General features: G+C 40.6%; 1 protein-coding gene across 2 annotated transcripts in view; it reads right to left on the bottom strand.

Moving 5' to 3' along the window:
• Nucleotides 1–18,174, bottom strand: part of Sesn3 (sestrin 3) — a 64,636-nt gene that overhangs the window by 12,370 nt on the left and 34,092 nt on the right. For both annotated transcript variants that reach the window (XM_059267328.1, XM_059267329.1), the window contains exons 2-7: nucleotides 14,881–14,946; nucleotides 12,490–12,687; nucleotides 10,697–10,879; nucleotides 7,894–8,130; nucleotides 6,466–6,640; nucleotides 177–295 (exon numbers count right to left, since the gene is read on the bottom strand). In XM_059267328.1, the coding sequence (XP_059123311.1) occupies nucleotides 177–295; nucleotides 6,466–6,640; nucleotides 7,894–8,130; nucleotides 10,697–10,879; nucleotides 12,490–12,687; nucleotides 14,881–14,946 (978 nt within the window). The remainder of the gene's footprint in view (nucleotides 1–176; nucleotides 296–6,465; nucleotides 6,641–7,893; nucleotides 8,131–10,696; nucleotides 10,880–12,489; nucleotides 12,688–14,880; nucleotides 14,947–18,174) is intronic.

Genomic DNA, 18,174 nt, shown 5'->3' with positions numbered 1-18,174 from the left:
AATTACCTTCCTAGGAGAACATCAAATAGACTGGGTTGAAAACTAGGTTAGATAAAAAGTATTAAGACACTATCAAAATACCTATTGGCTACTTTAGAAGACACTTTATTTACATTTCAACATTGCCTTAGAAGGGCACAACTCCCTAGTTTCTCTAAGTCAAAAGCTCTGTGTACCTGGGCTCGGAATGTTGGCAGATGCTCTTCTCCTCGCCTGGCAAAGTCCTCATAGCCAAAACCTGGGTCTTCGATGTATCGAGAGACATCAGCTGTTAGGATCATGTCATCTTCAAAATCTAAGGGACAATGAAGGCATTCAGGACACTTACACAGCTAAGACAATGAGCCTGAAGCCCAGTTCCCTCCACTTTTTAGATTCTCAAAAGTGACAGTGTTGACTACTTGGCTTTTTTTTCCCCCCCAGAGTTAAAAGCCCAAAGAGGTCAGAGCAGTAGCTGAAAGCTGAGACTTAAAACTGCCTTTCTTACCCTCAGCTGCCGCTGTCGTCATTCCCCTTAGAAAAGAGAGGCCTACTTCCTGTGTGTCTGTCCTTTTATTGACTTTCTGTTCTGCCTTCTCATTGGTTCTAAACCCAACCACATGACCTCCTCGTCACTGCCTTTCTATACAGACCTCCAGGTCTTCTATGGTTGGTATTGAGATTAAAGGTGTGTGTCTCCATGCTGGCTGTATCCTAACACACAGAGATCTACCTAGCTCTGCCAACCAAGTGCTGGGATTAAAGGCGAGAGCCACCATTGCCCAGCTTCTACTATGGCTTGCTATTAGCTCTGACCCCCAGGCAACTTTATTTATTAACATACAAATAAAATCACATTTCAGTACAAATAAAATACCACCATAGTTGTGTGCTACAACACCCAATTTTTTCACTATTTTTCATTCCTCTTTAGAGATTTTTTGTTTTGTCTTGTTTTGCTGTTGTTGTTGTTGCCGTTTTTTGTTTTTTGTTTTTTTTTGTTTGTTTTTTTTTTTTTTTAAATGCCAAATGCCGTTTATTGAAGGAGGGAGGAGGTCTTAAATACAGGCTTACAGCACAATGGGAGAACCCTGGAGGGCAGAAGTTCGCTACAGATGTTTTACAATCTTGCATCTAAGCTGTTAATGCCCATTATGCAGGATACACAGACAAGGAACTTCCCTTAAGCATTCATATTCACATAAAATAAGTTCTAAGTACAATTTCCTTACCAAATATTGGGTATTAAGATTTAATTATAGTTATTTAGGAAAAAAAAACAACTAAGTTGAAATATTTAAACAACAGTAGCAAAAGATCAGTATGTCATATTTACTAATTTAGAAACAGAGGAAAAGGCTTGTGAATCTAAGATCTAAAGCTTGTTTGATCTCTTCAAGGAGATAAAGTGGGATATGGGGAAAGAGAAGGGACAAGGGAGACGATGACTGAGTCTGAAGACAGATCTTTTAGAATTACATCTGATTACATTTAACAGCAAAAATCTCTTCACTCTAGTTCACTGTTACCTTCCAGGAGGCGAGCCAGTCAAGAGATGAGGCGTAGAGTCTCAAGAGAAGGGGCCTTCTAGGTGCTAGGTCAGCCTCTCTGTGAAGTTAGTGAACACTCACACTAGCCCACCACGCACATGGGAGCAGAACACTCCCGTGCTGTTCAGAAAGCCACTGAGGCTGTGGTCAGGGCATCGCCCCAGAGTGCAGGGACACAGGAAGGCAACACCGCTATTTACAATAGGTTCTACATGCTCGATGGTGAAAACCCACGGCTGAGAAACTGCAAATGCTTAGTGCACGTTCTTTTAAGCCAAAGACAATTGTCTTCTAACTCACTGTTTTTTAGATTAGTATCTTTGTAATTATTCCATCCCCTCCCTGACTCCAATTATTTAACAGTGAATAAACAAACTTTGTTTTTCTTTATTCCATAAATGAACATATCATTCTCAAAACAAAAAAGCAGTTCCTATGCAAGGAGTAAGTTCTTTGTAAGTAATTCAATTAATGTTAAATTGATTCCGTCTTTAATAAAAAACTATAATTCTCATCTGGATATAATTTTTAGGAATTTGAAAAACAATCATACAAATTCTTCTGAAAGACTATACATAAAAATTCCAGTAAGAAAAAGTCCCTTTTTATCTTTAAGTTGGGGCCATGGACTAACTTCAGGATGCATGAGAGCAGCAGAGAAGATCAAATTCCTAGGTCACACAATGTTGACCACATGACACTGAAGTCTAACCCTTCATTACTCAGGCAGAGAAGAAACTGACACCTGCTGAGCACTTCCTGCATGGCAGGTGTGATGCTGTAACTAACAGCCGTCACATTTTTCTTTATTTCATTATATTAAAAAGAAAACTCCATTTAAGAAATAAGTAACAATTAGTTCTGATGTGAGGTCTTTCCCCAGTGAGTACAGGGCAAATACACATATAGGCCTTGTGCGTACAGAGCAACTACTACACCCAGGAGCTCTGTCTCCAGTGCCATCTAAGCTTTGAAGTAGTTTTCCTCTATGAGGAAAGCCCTGTATGAGGGCTTACGTGTAATACAAACTCATAACCACTGATTCTCCTACAGTCCAGACTCCATTCAAATTAACGTTAGCACAGCAAGGGAATTTTCAAAGCATCAGCTCCTGACTCAAAGAAGTCATACTTTCTTTCATCTACCCCATCACACCATAATCAAATGACAACAAACATATGTCAAAACGTAATCACAGCCAGACGAGCCTACTCGGAAAATTAGAGTTTTGTGGCTTGCAAAGTAAATCCCACCAAGCATGTCTGTGGTACTGAACTGTCCGTTTCCCTACGTTTCCCTAGCCCCGTGCCACTGATTCTTTGGCAAATGCTAACACTGGACTTGATGGTCACAGTACTTCCTCTGCCTTTGATACTAGTATTTTATTTGCTCATATACAATTTTAAACACTTTAATTTCAAAATAAATAGTAACTAACCACATAAAAGTGTATCCCAGGAAAAACCTCATAACTTAGAAGTAGCAGCAGATAAGACCCGTTTTCTAAGTAATCTGTCCATAAAAAAGGATGTATGGAGGCCCCTTAACTACTTATAGTTTACTACACTTGGGTCTTAACTGTTATTCCAATGTCCACATGGGAAAGGCTGGACCTGTAGGAGGTGGAGCCTCCTATGAGGTGTTTAGGTGGTTAGGGTTCCCTCAAAATAGCCGTTTAGGACCTTGTGTCTTCCTGGATTTGTGTTGCCACAGACCCAAAGCAATGGAGCCAGCCAATCCAGGCTGATGTCTAATAGGTTAGCCAATCCAGGCTGATGTCTAATAGGCCAGCCAATCCAGACTGATGTCTAATAGGCCAGCCAATCACAGGTTGACTATCTCAGTATTTGTAAGAGTCATAGAGAACTAATAGACACCATTCTTTCTAGATTTACCTTGAAGACTTAAAATTACTATTCTGGTAATCAGGTGATCAAAAACCTAAAATTAATTCTGATTTTGCCTAAACAAACATTTAAGTCTGTAATGAAAGCAAACAGCATTTTACACACACACATATATACAACTTTCTGGATTTTTTGGTTTGTTTTTGTTTCTTTTTTTGAGACAGGGCCTCTCTATTATGTGTGTATATATACAATTTTCAATAGATAAGTAGTTAGTAATATGAGACATAAGACACTCCGTTGTAGTAATGGAGTGATTTTCTCATAAAGATAATATAAACTAATACAATAAAGATGTATTTTCTTCAGGATTAAAAGAGTTCTTCCCTACATAGAATCTGGGAGCTTTGTCATACTAATATTTTTTTTAGACAGGAAAAATTAATTCTACTTTCATTCTAAAATTGATAAATATATATTTATATGTATGTGTGTAATTTTCTATCTATCTATCTATCTATCTATCTATCTATCTATCTATCTATTTATCTGAAACTCAATTAGCCACTGTACAGGATCATTTTTCTATACTACCTTTCCACAGTTGGCAAATTTGGTACTGGGATGGTTAATGGTAAAAATATTTAATACAATGGAATGACTGACATAGGATATGGCCTTATTTATTTAAATCAGAATGCAGGAGTTGGAGAGATGGATAAGCTGTTAAGTGCACTTGTTTCTCTCTCTGAGGACCCGGGTTTAGTTCCCAGTACCTATTTGGCAGCTCACAACCCCCTAAAACTCCAATTCCAGGGGATCCAATATCCTCTTCTGACCTCTCTGGTACCAGGCACACATACACTTGTTGCATATATATACACACAGAAAAAACACTCATATATATAAAATAAATCTAAAAAATATTTTAAATTAGAATATAATTTTTGAAATAGGTTCAAATTTTTTTTAGTTAAAATTTCTTCTTAAGTAGTCTGTGTAAGGGTTCAAGAAGTCTACTTAGAGCCTGGGGTGGCAGCGTACACCTTTAATACCAGCACTCTAAAGGCAGGATTCTGAGTTCAAGGTCAGCCTCGTCTATAGCATGAATTCTAGGACAGCCAGGGCCCCATAGAGAAACCCTGTCTTGAAAAGATAAAAAGAAGTCTACTTGGAACCTAAAATATCTTTCTATTATTTCAAAACAACATGAAGAGGTAAAGTATTTACATTTTGAAAGCTCCAGTGATCTTAAAGAAATGGAAAATGTTAGAGTAAATGGATATTAACTCTAGCATCATTGTCTGCCTTTTCTACCAGCAAGACCCCTCACTGCAGTATCAACACACCACTGCATCCCCACTGCAGTATCAACACACCACTGCATCCCCACTGCAGTATCAACACACCACTGCATCCCCACTGCAGTATCAACACACCACTGCATCCCCACTGCAGTATCAACACACCACTGAACCACTTGTTCTCTCTGTAGCTTTCAGTTTGTTGTTGTTAAAGTCGGCTGTTCAGCTCACTGCCACGCACCCAGCTCATTTCTTAGTTTCTGACTCAAGCTCACAGTGAGACATTGATACGTCCCACACTGTTCTCAAGCTTTGGACCCTCCTGGTCTCTGCTCTGCTCCTGGGTGCTGTGCAAAGGTGTTTGGTCTGTAGGCATGGCTGAGGGTGGATAGAGATTGGGGGCTGAGAGATGGCTCTCAGTTAAGAACATCAGCTACTCTTGCAGAGGAGCTGGGTTTGATTCACAGAACCTACATGTGGCTCACAGCCATTCATAACTCCAGTTCCAAGGGATAAACGATCTCCACAGGCACCAGGCACACATGTGACATACATACATACATGTGGGAAAAACACTCATACACATAAAATAAAATAAGTCTAAAAGTTTTATTTAAAATGATCAAGAAAATGACAAATGGTATTCTGTTCTTCCTGCAGCACTTCTGAGTTACTGTTCCATGCTCTTTGGCACACACATCTCTGAAGCACAACTCTCAGAACCTAAGACTGACTGATCTAGTTTCAAGAGGAATATGACTTAGACAACACCTTTGAGGCATTCATATTTGTGTTTAGTCCATGCTGCTGAGGTAGTATTTACTATGTGGTGCTCATTGCCTTTAAAAGATGGAACTGGAAAGTTGCCTACTATTCCAAAATTCCTTAAGCGTAAAAGAATAACTCATTTTTACATATATATAAATGTATGTATATGTATAATAATACATGTACAGTAATATATATGTGTGTGTGTGTGTGTGTGTGTGTGTGTGCACGTGCGCGCGCGTGCCATGGAGGATGTGTGGAGGTTAGACAAAAGCCTACAGGAGTAAGCTCTTGCCTTTCACTATGTGGGTCTCAGGATCAAACTCAGACTATCAAGTTTGTGGTAAGTACTACTACTAGGCCATCTTGCTGACCTCAGCAATTGACCTGCTTTAAATATGTATCCAGGACAGAATAAGGACAACAACCCTACAAATCTCTTTCAGGATTAGTGATAGCCATGTGCTGTGTAACAACACTTTAGTCAAAGGCTGAATGCATATATGAAGGTGGTTCCTCAAGATGACACTGGATCTAGAAAATTCCTACTGCCTCTGACACTACAGCTAACACATTGCAATCTCAGGCATTCCACATTTGTGGTGACAACCCTGTAAACAGACCTGGTGCCCTGCCAGTCACCCAGCATATACCATGATGCAACACAAAAACAGAGCTACTCATTTATGCACTTGCTGTCTGTGCTTCTCATGTGATTGTTGAACACACCCCTTTCCCTCATCAAACATGCACTGTAGAATATCATGGAATGTTCTGCTGGCAGCAGCTGCACACTCCCCTTGTTCAAAGCTGCACCATCTAGGTAAGTGGAAGTGCACTTCATAGTGTGTGCATAACTGCAGCTTTCTCCGAATGCACCCCACTACCAGTGAAGCATGAGTGCATAGGGTAAAAGAAAGATGGCAGCAGACTCATCTTTATGAAGCTGTACGGAAAAACCAAAGGCTGGTGGCTAATGGTCTCTGAACAACTAGCCAAGAGCAAGGAAGAACACACCTGAGTGAGGAAACGGATGGAAAGTCTCTCCAGGGACCACAAAGAGACTTTCTTTCTTTTCCTGTTCAAAACGCGTGGTCATTTCTTCGCAAGTCGTCTCTCCATCTTCCCTGTCTTCCTGAAGCCTTTTCATCCTTTCCATTAAGGCTTCTAGCTCACCCAGTGAATCCACAATCTGGAAGAACATCACAATGTTGGTGCTATGGCACTACGAACTGCTCCAGAAGCCCCTCCTTCTCCAGCTCCACTCTAGTATGCACAGAGGATAGTCATCTAGGCTACAGCAGAGATGCCGGTCAAATGATAGGAACTTTTAATTGCCAGGAACATTTAAAACATGGCTAGGGTAGGCAAGTACATAGAGATAGAAGGTAGATGAGTGACTGCCATGGGCTAGGCATCAGGGAAGAGGACCTGGGGTGTGATGCTAATGGCTATGGAGTTCCTTTTTACACTGTGGTAACATCCTAAAGTTTATTGTTGCCAAACTCTATGATCATCCTCAGAACTATTTGGTTGTACCCTTTTAACGGGCAAATTGGGTGATATGTGATTAACATTTCACTGAAGCTATTTAAAAAATATCTGGAGTTTTTCATTAACTCCACAGCAATTATATGACATACTTAAATATTTTCAGATGTATGAGTCTGCTTCAGGTATAAATATAAAAAAAATTATAGGTGTGGGGGTGTGTGTTTGTGTGTTGAAATACAGAATTCCAGTGTTTGGTTCACAGTAACTTGTAATTTACTGAAAAATCAAGCAGTCTCAAAATTTCTTCTTTCTGCCTCCTACGGTATGTTTTCCTTAGTTGTCCAGCATCCTACAGACAGATGCAGCATTTTGAGATCTGCTGTGTATGGGTGATAAAAGGCTGTGATACTAAATGTATCAATGCTCAGTTTTTGTTATTTCTAACAGTATCACTTTGCTTAAGGTGTCAAGAAGAAAGGTATAGGAAATCCAAAGAAGGATACAGACATCATGTATACAAAGAAATTAAGGCCAAGAAGTCACCTGGGCAGTGAAGCCAGAAAGACATTTAAGAAGAGAAAAAGTTAGTTTAATGATAAATTTCAGTATGATTTTTTACTGTTGGTGGAAAGGTGAACTCTGTAAATATGGGTGTGTGTTTAAAGAAGAAAGCTTAGAGTCTTCCTGGTTATAGTATCTTCAACATTCACATGAGATCATGAATGGGGCTGCTAGGAATCCCAGAGTAATAACAACTTAAAAGTTCAGGTGTGGGTGGGCAAAGGTATTGTATAATAAAGCCCTAAAGTTTAAAAAAAGTCAGAACTTCAGGTACTAATGAAACTGTTACAGTGCTACAAGCATCTTTTAGTACATAACATCCTATCTGGTCACAGCGAACTCTCTAGATAATATCAGCAAGAAAGTTCCGAGAGAGAGTTGAGAACGAACCCCGAAGTTGTTGCCCGCCAGGGATGCGTTGTCGATGTTGTTGTCATTAGCCAGGTCACAGACGCAGAAGCTGTTCACCGAGATTAGTCTGAATCCATTGGAGATTCCCGGCTCTCTCTCTGGGTTGATGCCACTACCAAAAACAAAGCTAGCCAAAGCGTGATAGTGAGCCAGGAGGACCACGGCGTGCACTAGCTCAGGCAGGGACCAATTATTTTCTCCAGTTTTGACAAGTTTCTGAAATGAGAATATGCGCCAAGGTCAACATGGAAACCAGAGGAAGCCACAGTCTCGCATGCTCACTTGTAGTAATGCAAACTAAAACTTCTTTTAAAATCCTTCACACAACAAAGTACCAAAGCCTCACAACATAATTATGTGGTGGCATCGCCTATAATAAATACTGAACTAAAGCACTTTAAAAACATAAAATGTTAAGAGAATCAAGAAACTTTAAAGCTAGAAGGGATTTTGACAATTTCTACCAAAGCCATTCATTTTCAGGCATTTTGGATATGTCCAGTTTAACAGGGTAGCTGTTGATTTCCCTCTAGATAGCATCTGGTGGAGACCCCCACTACCCCATGCTACAGGATTGAATATGACCATACACTTGTATAAAAACTTATGATATGTCAGTACATTTTTCCATATGCTATTTTATTTGGCCTGTATTTAGAGCCACAATTAAACCCATTAAAAACAACAATACCAGCCAGGGGGTGGTGACACACGCCTTTAATCCCAGCACTTGGGAGGCAGAAGCAGGTGGGTGGATCTCTGTGAGTTCAAGGCTAGCCTGGTCTACAGAGCAAGATCCAGGACAGGCTCCAAAGCTACACAGAGAAACCCTGTCTCGAAAAAACAAAAAACAAAACTAAATAAAACAAAAAACCAAAGACAAAAACAAAACAACCTTGTAATGCCCAGTCTTGGTTATCAACTTGACTGTATCTGGAGTCAAGTACAAGGCAAGTTACTGTGCACTCGAGTGAGGAATTTTCTTAACTGGATTACTTGAAGACATACCCTAAAAATGGACCAGGGGGCTGGAGAGATGGCTCAGTGGTTAAGAGCACCAACTACTCTTCCAGAGGTCCTGAGTTCAATTCCCAGCAACCACATGGTGGCTCACAACCACTTGTAATGAGATCTGGTGCCCTCTTCTGGCCTGCAAGGACACATGCAGGCAGAATACTGTATACATAATAAATAAATAAATATTAAAAAAAAAAAAAAATGGACCAGGTCCTGAATTGTATGAAAGTAGAGGAAAGCGAGCCGAGCAGTTGAAATGCATGCATGTATTCTCTCTCTGCTCCTGAAGTGTGGATTTGCTAGCTGCTTCAAGCTCCTGTCTTCACTTCCCTGCAATGACTGATGGACTACAACTTGGAATTGTAATTTACAATACATCCTTTCTCTCATAGGTTGCTTTTTGCAGGGTAACTTCCAAGGGTGAATTTCACCAATACTCCCCAGAGACTCCTTTCCATGAATTCAATATTCATTCACACAGGCAATGCTGTTCTTTTCTTTATTTTAAAAAATAATCATCTTTATATGACCACAGCCATAGACATATATTTTTCTGCTTTTCAAATATGATATTTTGACATGTTCATTTTTTTAAGGTTATACTATTATACTAATTTTAAACACAGGTACAATTGTAATGTGCCTAACTACTTCATTTCTGAATTGATGTCAAATTGTTCTTCTTTCCCCTTCAGTTATTTGCTACAATGAATAGCCTTTTCATGCTACAGCTTCTTTCAAACCCTGAAACGGGTCCTCCTCCTCATCATTACTTGCCTTTGAAATGTTGGCCTGTCCCGCCCTGTGAACAGTCCTTCCTCAGTCTTAAGACCTTAGGGTGATTGTTCCTTCACCTTGACTTTTGCTTATTTTCCCCCTTCTTTCCTTCCTATCTAATCTCCTTCCCATCATTTCTCTGATGTAACTAACACACTGTGAAATCAGAACACAGACCTAGAACAATGCTGTGCTTCATAGAGTCCAAAAGTTATCAAAATCTAATATTTAAAAAAAATGGAAACAGGATACTTGCTTTAAAAACTGGACCAATCACACTGATGTGGTGTAATAGGACAATTGTTTCAGAGGCATTTCTATGTGTTAGCACATTACATATGCATTTGTAAGCAAGTGTCTGAGATGGAGGTGAAGGTCTCCCGTGCTGAACACTGCTGAGCAGCACCGCAGCTGACGGACAGAAGGAACAAGGAAGTGTCTGAGACAGACACTACTTTCTGGTTAGTAATTCCCACACCAGCTGGCAAGCCACCTTTGATTTACAAAACTATTTCTTTATGAATCTTAAAGCTAGTGAAGGATTTAGAACTCACAGATCTCCCCACTTCATGGAATTTACTAACTAAAGCGCACATATTGCTGACAATAGCGGCCAGGAGTCAGGATCTATCATCTCGTGGACAACAGAAGCCAACTTCCTCCACAGCCAGTCACCACAGCACAAGTTCAGGCCAATGAGTAATGCTCACGGAGGATCAGTTTTCATTTGCACTTAAATGAAACCCACTGAATTTCTAATTATCTTTTCTATACGTAATACGCATCTCTTATTTCTCAAGTTGCTAATATATAGGCGTTCAAAATTGTATGTATATATATAATAAACCAATTGTATGTATGTATGTATATATATATATACATACACACACACACACACACACATATGCATGTATAATGGAAAAAGAGGGTATGAATAAACTCTCAAACTTCAAGTGTAACTGAGAACTTGTATAGAAACACCCAATACCTGAATGTGCTCTTTCGTGATCAGCCAGGGCCGGTGTGCCAGCAGCTTGTTAATTTCATTAAGATTTCTCAGTCGTTGTGGTACATATTCCAAGCCGTTCAGCCACTCAGCAATCCCCCCAGTCTTTAAAAATTCATCCACATGCATGTTTATTAGGTAGGAACACTGGTGTCTGGCTGCAGCCTAAAGCACAGAACAAGTTTCCTGAGAACAGTCATGAGCAGGCCTTTCCACAAGCGAGTCATTTAGATGGAGCCAGTACTATTTTTTACTCAGTAACTCTTTTCTCACAAAACCCTCCTTCTTCAAAAACGTTTACCACACTGTTGTTGCAGATTCTTGAATCAGTACATGAGGCGGGTATGCAGTTTTAAAGGCAAATGCTTGTCACATGAAGCCAACAACTTCTTTCTCAGTTTGGTACGCAGAGACCTGCAACTACACTAGCTGTTTTCAGGAAATGTACGGGCATGGTCCAAGGCTGCTTTGGGGAAGCTACAGTATGTTCTATTTAAAATTCAGGAACTTTTTAGTAGCGTGCATCCTAGTCAGGACTCTTGCTTATGTGAGGACCTGTAGCATAGCTGGAGTAACTATATCTGACCTCAGGCATCGCCAGTCCTCTCCGTATGTGGTCAGTGTCAACTGAGTACTGCCAATGGGACATTAAGATGAAGTACTTTTGCCCTCTGTTCTGTGGCTGCTGCTTGTAAAACAATCTGCTTTGTTCTTTCCAACCTCTGTGTCTGCTCTGTCTTATGAGGGAGCATTCTCAGCTGCTTTCAGCCTTTCTGTTAAAATCATAGTACTCATCACGCTCATGTGAGAAAGCACAGAATGCTGCATTTTTGTTCATCTTGCTGACACTCACCTCCTGAGTCCAGGGCAGCTCTGCTGGCTGCTGCTGCCTTTGCCTTCCCACGCACAGCACCATGGCCCCTGCCCCCACTGGCTGGCTAGAGCACAGCTTCTGCCTTCCTCCTACTGCTCCAGGACCTCCATCACAGCCTCCTCCCTGGCCCTCTACAGTGTTGCAGGTAACACTGACTAATTAGCCAACCTGTAGCCAGGTCTACACTGGAAGTGCTGTGATCCACTCACTAATTCTCCTCTTAACAGGTCTGTCACTAGTGACAACTGGTCCTTTTCTCCTACCCCACACCAGGGATCATCTTCATGTATGAGACAAATGGAAAATGCCCACAATCAGCTTATGCAAAAGAAGACCCAGGAGCCATCTTTAATCATAAGAAACTAGATATGAAAAATAATTCTACTGAAGGTTAAACAAGAAACACTTATTAAGTGGCTTAAAGCAGCTCTGAATGTATCCAAGGGATATGATGTTGAAAGAGCCAGAGGCTTCCTCGGCTTTGCCCCATGTAACTATACTCAGCTTCACACACATGCACATACATACATACATACATACATACATACATACATGCACACTCACACACACATATGCATGCATACATACACATGCACTCTCTCACACATATACATACACACAAACATATACACATACACAACCATGTATGCATTCACTCACCCCACACATACACCGCACACACTTACACATACATCCCACACATAAAATCTCTCACACACCCACATACACACTAACCCAACCCATCCCCAAACATTCATGCACACACATTCCATACATATACATACAGTCTTTTACAGGCAGACTCACTCACACCCCTCCCCCAAACACAGACTTTAGAAGGGACACAGAACAGTGGAACCTAGTTCATGACAGTGGGAAATAGCAGGAAGTAAGCACCTACCATGATGGCAATGTAGTGCCTGTCTGGGAGGGGGAGGGGGCCATCCATGCGCAGCATGTAGAACTGGCTCCGCAAGAAAGACTCCAGGTACTGAGTGTGCAAGCTCATCACCTGAGTGATGTTGTCCAGGCGACCGGATGTAGAGTACTCTTCCACAAGGAAGTTTGTTCGTTCATCCACTGTGTTTGCTTGGACAACCTTTGAACCAAGAAGCAGAGGATGCTGTGACCACTGTGACCTAAGACAGCTTTGGTTTACATAGACTCTGCCTCTACTGAAGAAATACGTATTCATTTGATGCTAACAGACACTGAAACTGTGCAGTTGCTCATACTAGAAACAGAAGTTTAAAAAGAGAAAGTACCATTCAGTTTTGGCTTTGGTACCACACTTTATTAAACAACAAATGGTAAGTTATCAAACATTAAACACACAGTTATAAAGCTGAGGAAAGAAGCCTCCATCTGTCTTTGCAGGCGAGCAGGCAGACTCCAGAGCTGTTGCCTGGCCATTGTCACACAGATGTAGAGAGGCAAAGCCAGCAGCATTTGGTCACATGCATTTGCAGCCTACTCTCATCAACTGACAAAGAAAACTAATTCAATTATTTTGTACAAATATCTGATCCTTTGTTGTTTTTGCTAGTCAACATTTTTAAAAGCTTTATGAAATCTGTTTTAGAGATACAGGAACACACGATAACTTGTGGGAAAATATTAGTTGAAAATTAATATGGACACTAGATCCTGTCATTGTTAGCTTAAGCCTATCGTAGTAATCATTAAAATCAAGGCATGAAAATAGAACTTACTTCCTCCATCTAGGGACCAAAAAACTTTCTCAAAATGGTAATATCCAGCCATATGCACCACGCCAGCTTGCTGTCATACACAAACTGGCTGCGGCGATGTGAAGAGCTTGCTAACGCTTGTGGGAAGATGCAGCTCCATGGTAATGGATGGACACGAGTGTGATTCCATTACTGGCTTATTTCTCATTTGTGTTTTAGAGCTATACTTCTAGATGTACGATGAACATGCTTCTCAGTTTAGACATAAGGAAGCGGATTCTGGATTTAATTCAACCTTGTGCATCTAGTTAATAACAAAGTGGTTTGACTAGACCCTGTGAAGTCCAAAGTGATGGTCTTTTAAAGACTCACACTACAGTCAGGAAACTGCTCTCTTCAGAGCTGGCTTCACAGTTCCTTTTACCCCCTGGGAAGTCTTCATTATACAAAGGAACTGTTTATGGATAAAGACTTATTCTTGAATGGCGCATATCTGAACTTGAGGCAGTGAAGAAATGCTAGTTACACTGGCATAAATAACAAAGGCTACTTCACCTCAGCTCATTATTGAACCCTGGGTACTCTCATTTGCCCATTTCTCTGTTCAGTGGCCTAGAGGGACTGAGCTAAGAGGATCCAAACCCAAACATAATTGGGGCTAGAATAGTCTACTATTTTGATTTGCTTTCTCTAGAAGTTTCTTAATTCTCACAGGATGTTCACAATAATCACTAGATTTGTATGCTGCAACAGATCCTAAGAATGCTCCGGAGGTCACTCATATGTGTTAGGCCACCATCCCACAGTGCAGCCCTGAGCTAGGAGGTAAACAGGCACATGCACAGCAGTGCCTCTTGTACTTGAAGCTGCCACGTTTGAGCTCTGGAGATGCACCACTGTCACTTTAGTTTGCGTCAATGACAAGGTCATTACAGCAGGGAAGGAAGGTGAAGTAAAGGCACCATCCTAGACATCCACAGACAAAGACGTCTATGCACAACTAGGGAACAGCAGCCGTGAGACAACTGCATCCCCGCGCACTGGGCACTCCTGAAGCACACAAGTTAAGTCCGTAACAGTGGCTCTCAGCCTGATGACAGCCAAGAGGCATCACAAAGACGCCAGACCTCACTGTCATCAGCCACCAGGATGTCTACCAACAAAACAGGCATAAACCTTACTCTGTACCACTGATAACCTCTCTGCCTTGCACTTAACCATCTCGTTACCAAACCCTCACCAAAGACACACAACTGTTGGACAGTCTATGGCATCCTGTCAATCAAACTTGTAAAGGAGAAGAAAGAGCAAATACAGACAATGAAGGCATTGTCTGTCTTTTAAAGGTATGGTTGGAAACTCACATCTCATTTCAAAATATCTTTTTATCCCAATTATGAGATATAAGTACTGTGAAATACTGGTCTCTTTAAACCTGAAAACCATCAAACTTTCTTAGTGAATCTGAAAAAACTCTGAGTTTTTCTGACATGAATAACATTAAAGAGCAAAAACACATCTTCTACTTTTTCATGAAAAAATGGATGTAGTTTTAGAGTTAGTTTCTGACTAGACAATGTATTAAACACAAATGAACTTACTTCCTTCTCTGGAATAAAGGCACTTGGTCCTCTTGTTAGGGGTTGAGACATTCTGATTCTTTTATCCTGTTTGCAAAAGAAAAGTTCAATGTGTTATGATGTCTTTCCCAGAAAATTTGATTGTTAGACATTTACAGCTAACGTAAGTCAACAGAACTATGTAACCCCGAAGAAGTTTGGGGTCCAGGTCAAAGAAAATCCAGAGCAGCACTGGTTGTGTAGAAGTGAGATAAAGGGACAGACTTCTACCACAGTGCTGGGGGAAACTCCGTCATCATAGCTCACAGGACGTTAGCCCACATTTTACACCACTGAAAGCCATTAACCTCTACAATAAATTCATACCTGTCAGTACACTGCTACGGTTGGACATCGTTGAGGAATATTAATATTTTTGTTCTCACTTAAGTCTCTCTATATAAATCTTGAAGATTCTAAAGAGATTGCTTCCCTCTTCATGGGCAAGCCTAGGTGCAGAGAACAAGGAGCCCTCTTGAATTCCTTAGCCAGGAGAAGACTTGAGGAAAACAGCCACTTCATTTTCTATCAAGGTAACACTCTAAGTTAAGAATCAACCTTTTGAAGTCACAACATGAACTATGGATGACAGCATGGTTTAAAAAAGACTGAGCAGGAAGAGTAAGGAATACAGGCCTTGTGCCTATTAGAAAAGTTTGTTAAGCTTTTGATGCCATAAACCCTCTCGAGGAAACTTGAAGCTAAGAAAGTAACTCCGGGGCTCCTTCTGTGAAAGTAAATGAGCCTATGCTAAGATCCAGACAATCACATGGAAGCTGACTGGTGGCCCATGGGTAGATACCTGGGTATAAACGTTCTGTCCAAACCGAATTACGGCTAATTAGCGTACAATAACAATTCCTCAGGACTACACAGTAGAGTTACATGGACATGATGCAACCAGAGCACTAGGAGAAACAAAATGTCACTCAAATGCAGATGTAGGAGGAAACAAAAGAAAAGCCCCGGGTGGGTATCAACAGAGAAACCAGTGGCGTTGCTATGGATTTCTGGAAAAAAGTAAAGCTTAAACATGGTCATTTATATTCATTCTCTCCCTTCCTCCCTCCCCTTGTTAGTGGGTAACTTTAGTCTTTTGTTCCTTACAAAGCAAAGAGCCTACCAAACACAAAATAGTTATTTAAATCCTTTAAGTCCCTTACTTCATTAGGAAGCAGTTTTAAAACAAATTGGCAAAAGTAGGCAGTTGGATATCCAACAATGATGTCTTTGAGAGCCTAATTGGATATTGTGATAGACCGAGGAGAGGGGTAAGAAAACAGACATAGCCCAACCCTTCTGAGCTTGGCACACACTAGCGAAATGTATACATCACATGACAACTTTAAGCAGCTTAAGTTTCCAAACAAGTGACACATCTAGATTACAAAGCAATGACATAATTCCCAATCGATTGCTCAAGTGCACTAGAGGATGGTACGTGAACTGGATTAATTCAGAATTTCTTTTTTTTTTTTTTTTTTTTTGGTTTTTCGAGACAGGGTTTCTCTGTGTAGCTTTGCGCCTTTCCTGGAACTCACTTGGTAGTCCAGGCTGGCCTCGAACTCACAGAGATCCGCCTGGCTCTGCCTCCCGAGTGCTGGGATTAAAGGCGTGCGCCACCACCGCCCGGCTAATTCAGAATTTCTTATACTGGTATTTCTTGTCTACACTGACCATAATTTAATTTGTCTAGAAAAAGAATTCAAAATGGAAGATGTGTGTTTCCCTAGCTCCCCTCTGCAAATGACAACAGCTAAAATGTCAAGACAATCGTGGAGGTGACACCTGTCCCAGACCAGCCTGGGCTACATAGATCAGCCTGTGCTACATAGACCAGCCTGGGCTACACAGCTATCTGATCTCTAGAAACACAAAAGCAAGAATAAAACCCCCAATGCACCTGTCTGTGGGACTTCATCAACTAGTATGGGAAAATCAAACTTCCTGGATAACTAATCATTTCCAATAAAAAAAGAATCTAAGAAGCTGCTATAAAGGGGAAATCAAGTTTGAAAAGAAAAAGATGTAAGTATGGAGATAAATGAACACTGTAAAATAAAAAAAATATATAAAATTCAGAAAAATTTAGAGAAATGTAGGGTAGAAAAATACACTTACTCTTATATGGAAGTATACAAGGGGTTTCTGGAGACAGAATGAGGTACTATTGTTATAATATATTTATAAAAATCCTGAGTTAATTCATTAATGAACCTAATTCATCTTTAAATTTTTGAAACTGTTACTTTGCTTACAAAAGTACTTTCTGGAACAGGCAACATCTAAATATGAAATGTGTTTTCATTGTAATATAGCTGCAGGCTCCTGCATGCAGATAAATACAGCATCATTTTTAACCCACTATGAAGAAGGCAGACATACACGCAGCTAAGTATACCATTTGCCTCACACTGGCAGGCGCACACAGTGTGGCTGGGATGAGTGTGTTAGCAACCATCATCTACCTCAAGGTTCCAAATGCAGGGTGTGTGCACTTCAGTCATGAGTAATGCTGGTAGGAACATCTTTATAGCAAGAGACCTATGGCATAGTTCTTGAGACTTAGCTTAGCTTCTGCTGCAAGGTGACTTCCTGGGGTTTAGATTATAATTAACATTAAAAGAGTTGCATAGTGCTACAGAAAAGCAAAAATGCCCATTTTCATCACCTGAGAAAATGTCCACGTAACACACTAATTTCAAAAGAGAAATGTACTTGGGTTCTTTTACTGTATGCTATTTGAGTACCAAGTTCATAAACAGAGATGAGGACCAAATCTGTGTTTGCAATGTCACTCTAGGGGTGACACTGCATCTGGGCCATGGAGAGGAAAATGGCAGTGCTCTTGTGAGAGCCCATGAGAGGTGGTACACTCCTACCTGAGGGCACTGTCTTTTCAATAAGTTGAATGGAGAGCTAATACCATTTTCTTTTCTCTTTTCTCAGATACACACTATATACATATATTTATATATCACATATATAGTATGTAATGGTGTATATATGCAAATATACCTACATGTCCATGTATACTATGTGTATATATGCATGGTTTTGTTTGAGACGGGTCTTGCTATGTAGCTCTGGCTGGCCTGGAACTCAACAATCTGGACCTGTAACCATCTTCCAGTCTCTGCCTCCTCTTGGATTACAAGCGTGAGTCATTACACCCTCCCTCGGTCACACTCTTTAACTGGTACCACTTTTGAAGTCACCACCCTGTTCCTGCTTCTGCATGAGACAGCCTTTCTGGTGTTTTTCTGCTACATCAAA

The sequence above is a fragment of the Peromyscus eremicus genome, chromosome 7 (genome assembly GCF_949786415.1).
Source record: "Peromyscus eremicus chromosome 7, PerEre_H2_v1, whole genome shotgun sequence".
NCBI classification, from domain to species: domain Eukaryota; kingdom Metazoa; phylum Chordata; class Mammalia; order Rodentia; family Cricetidae; genus Peromyscus; species Peromyscus eremicus.
Note: the sequence above shows the minus strand (reverse complement) of the source record. Positions and strands in the feature narration are given on the sequence as shown.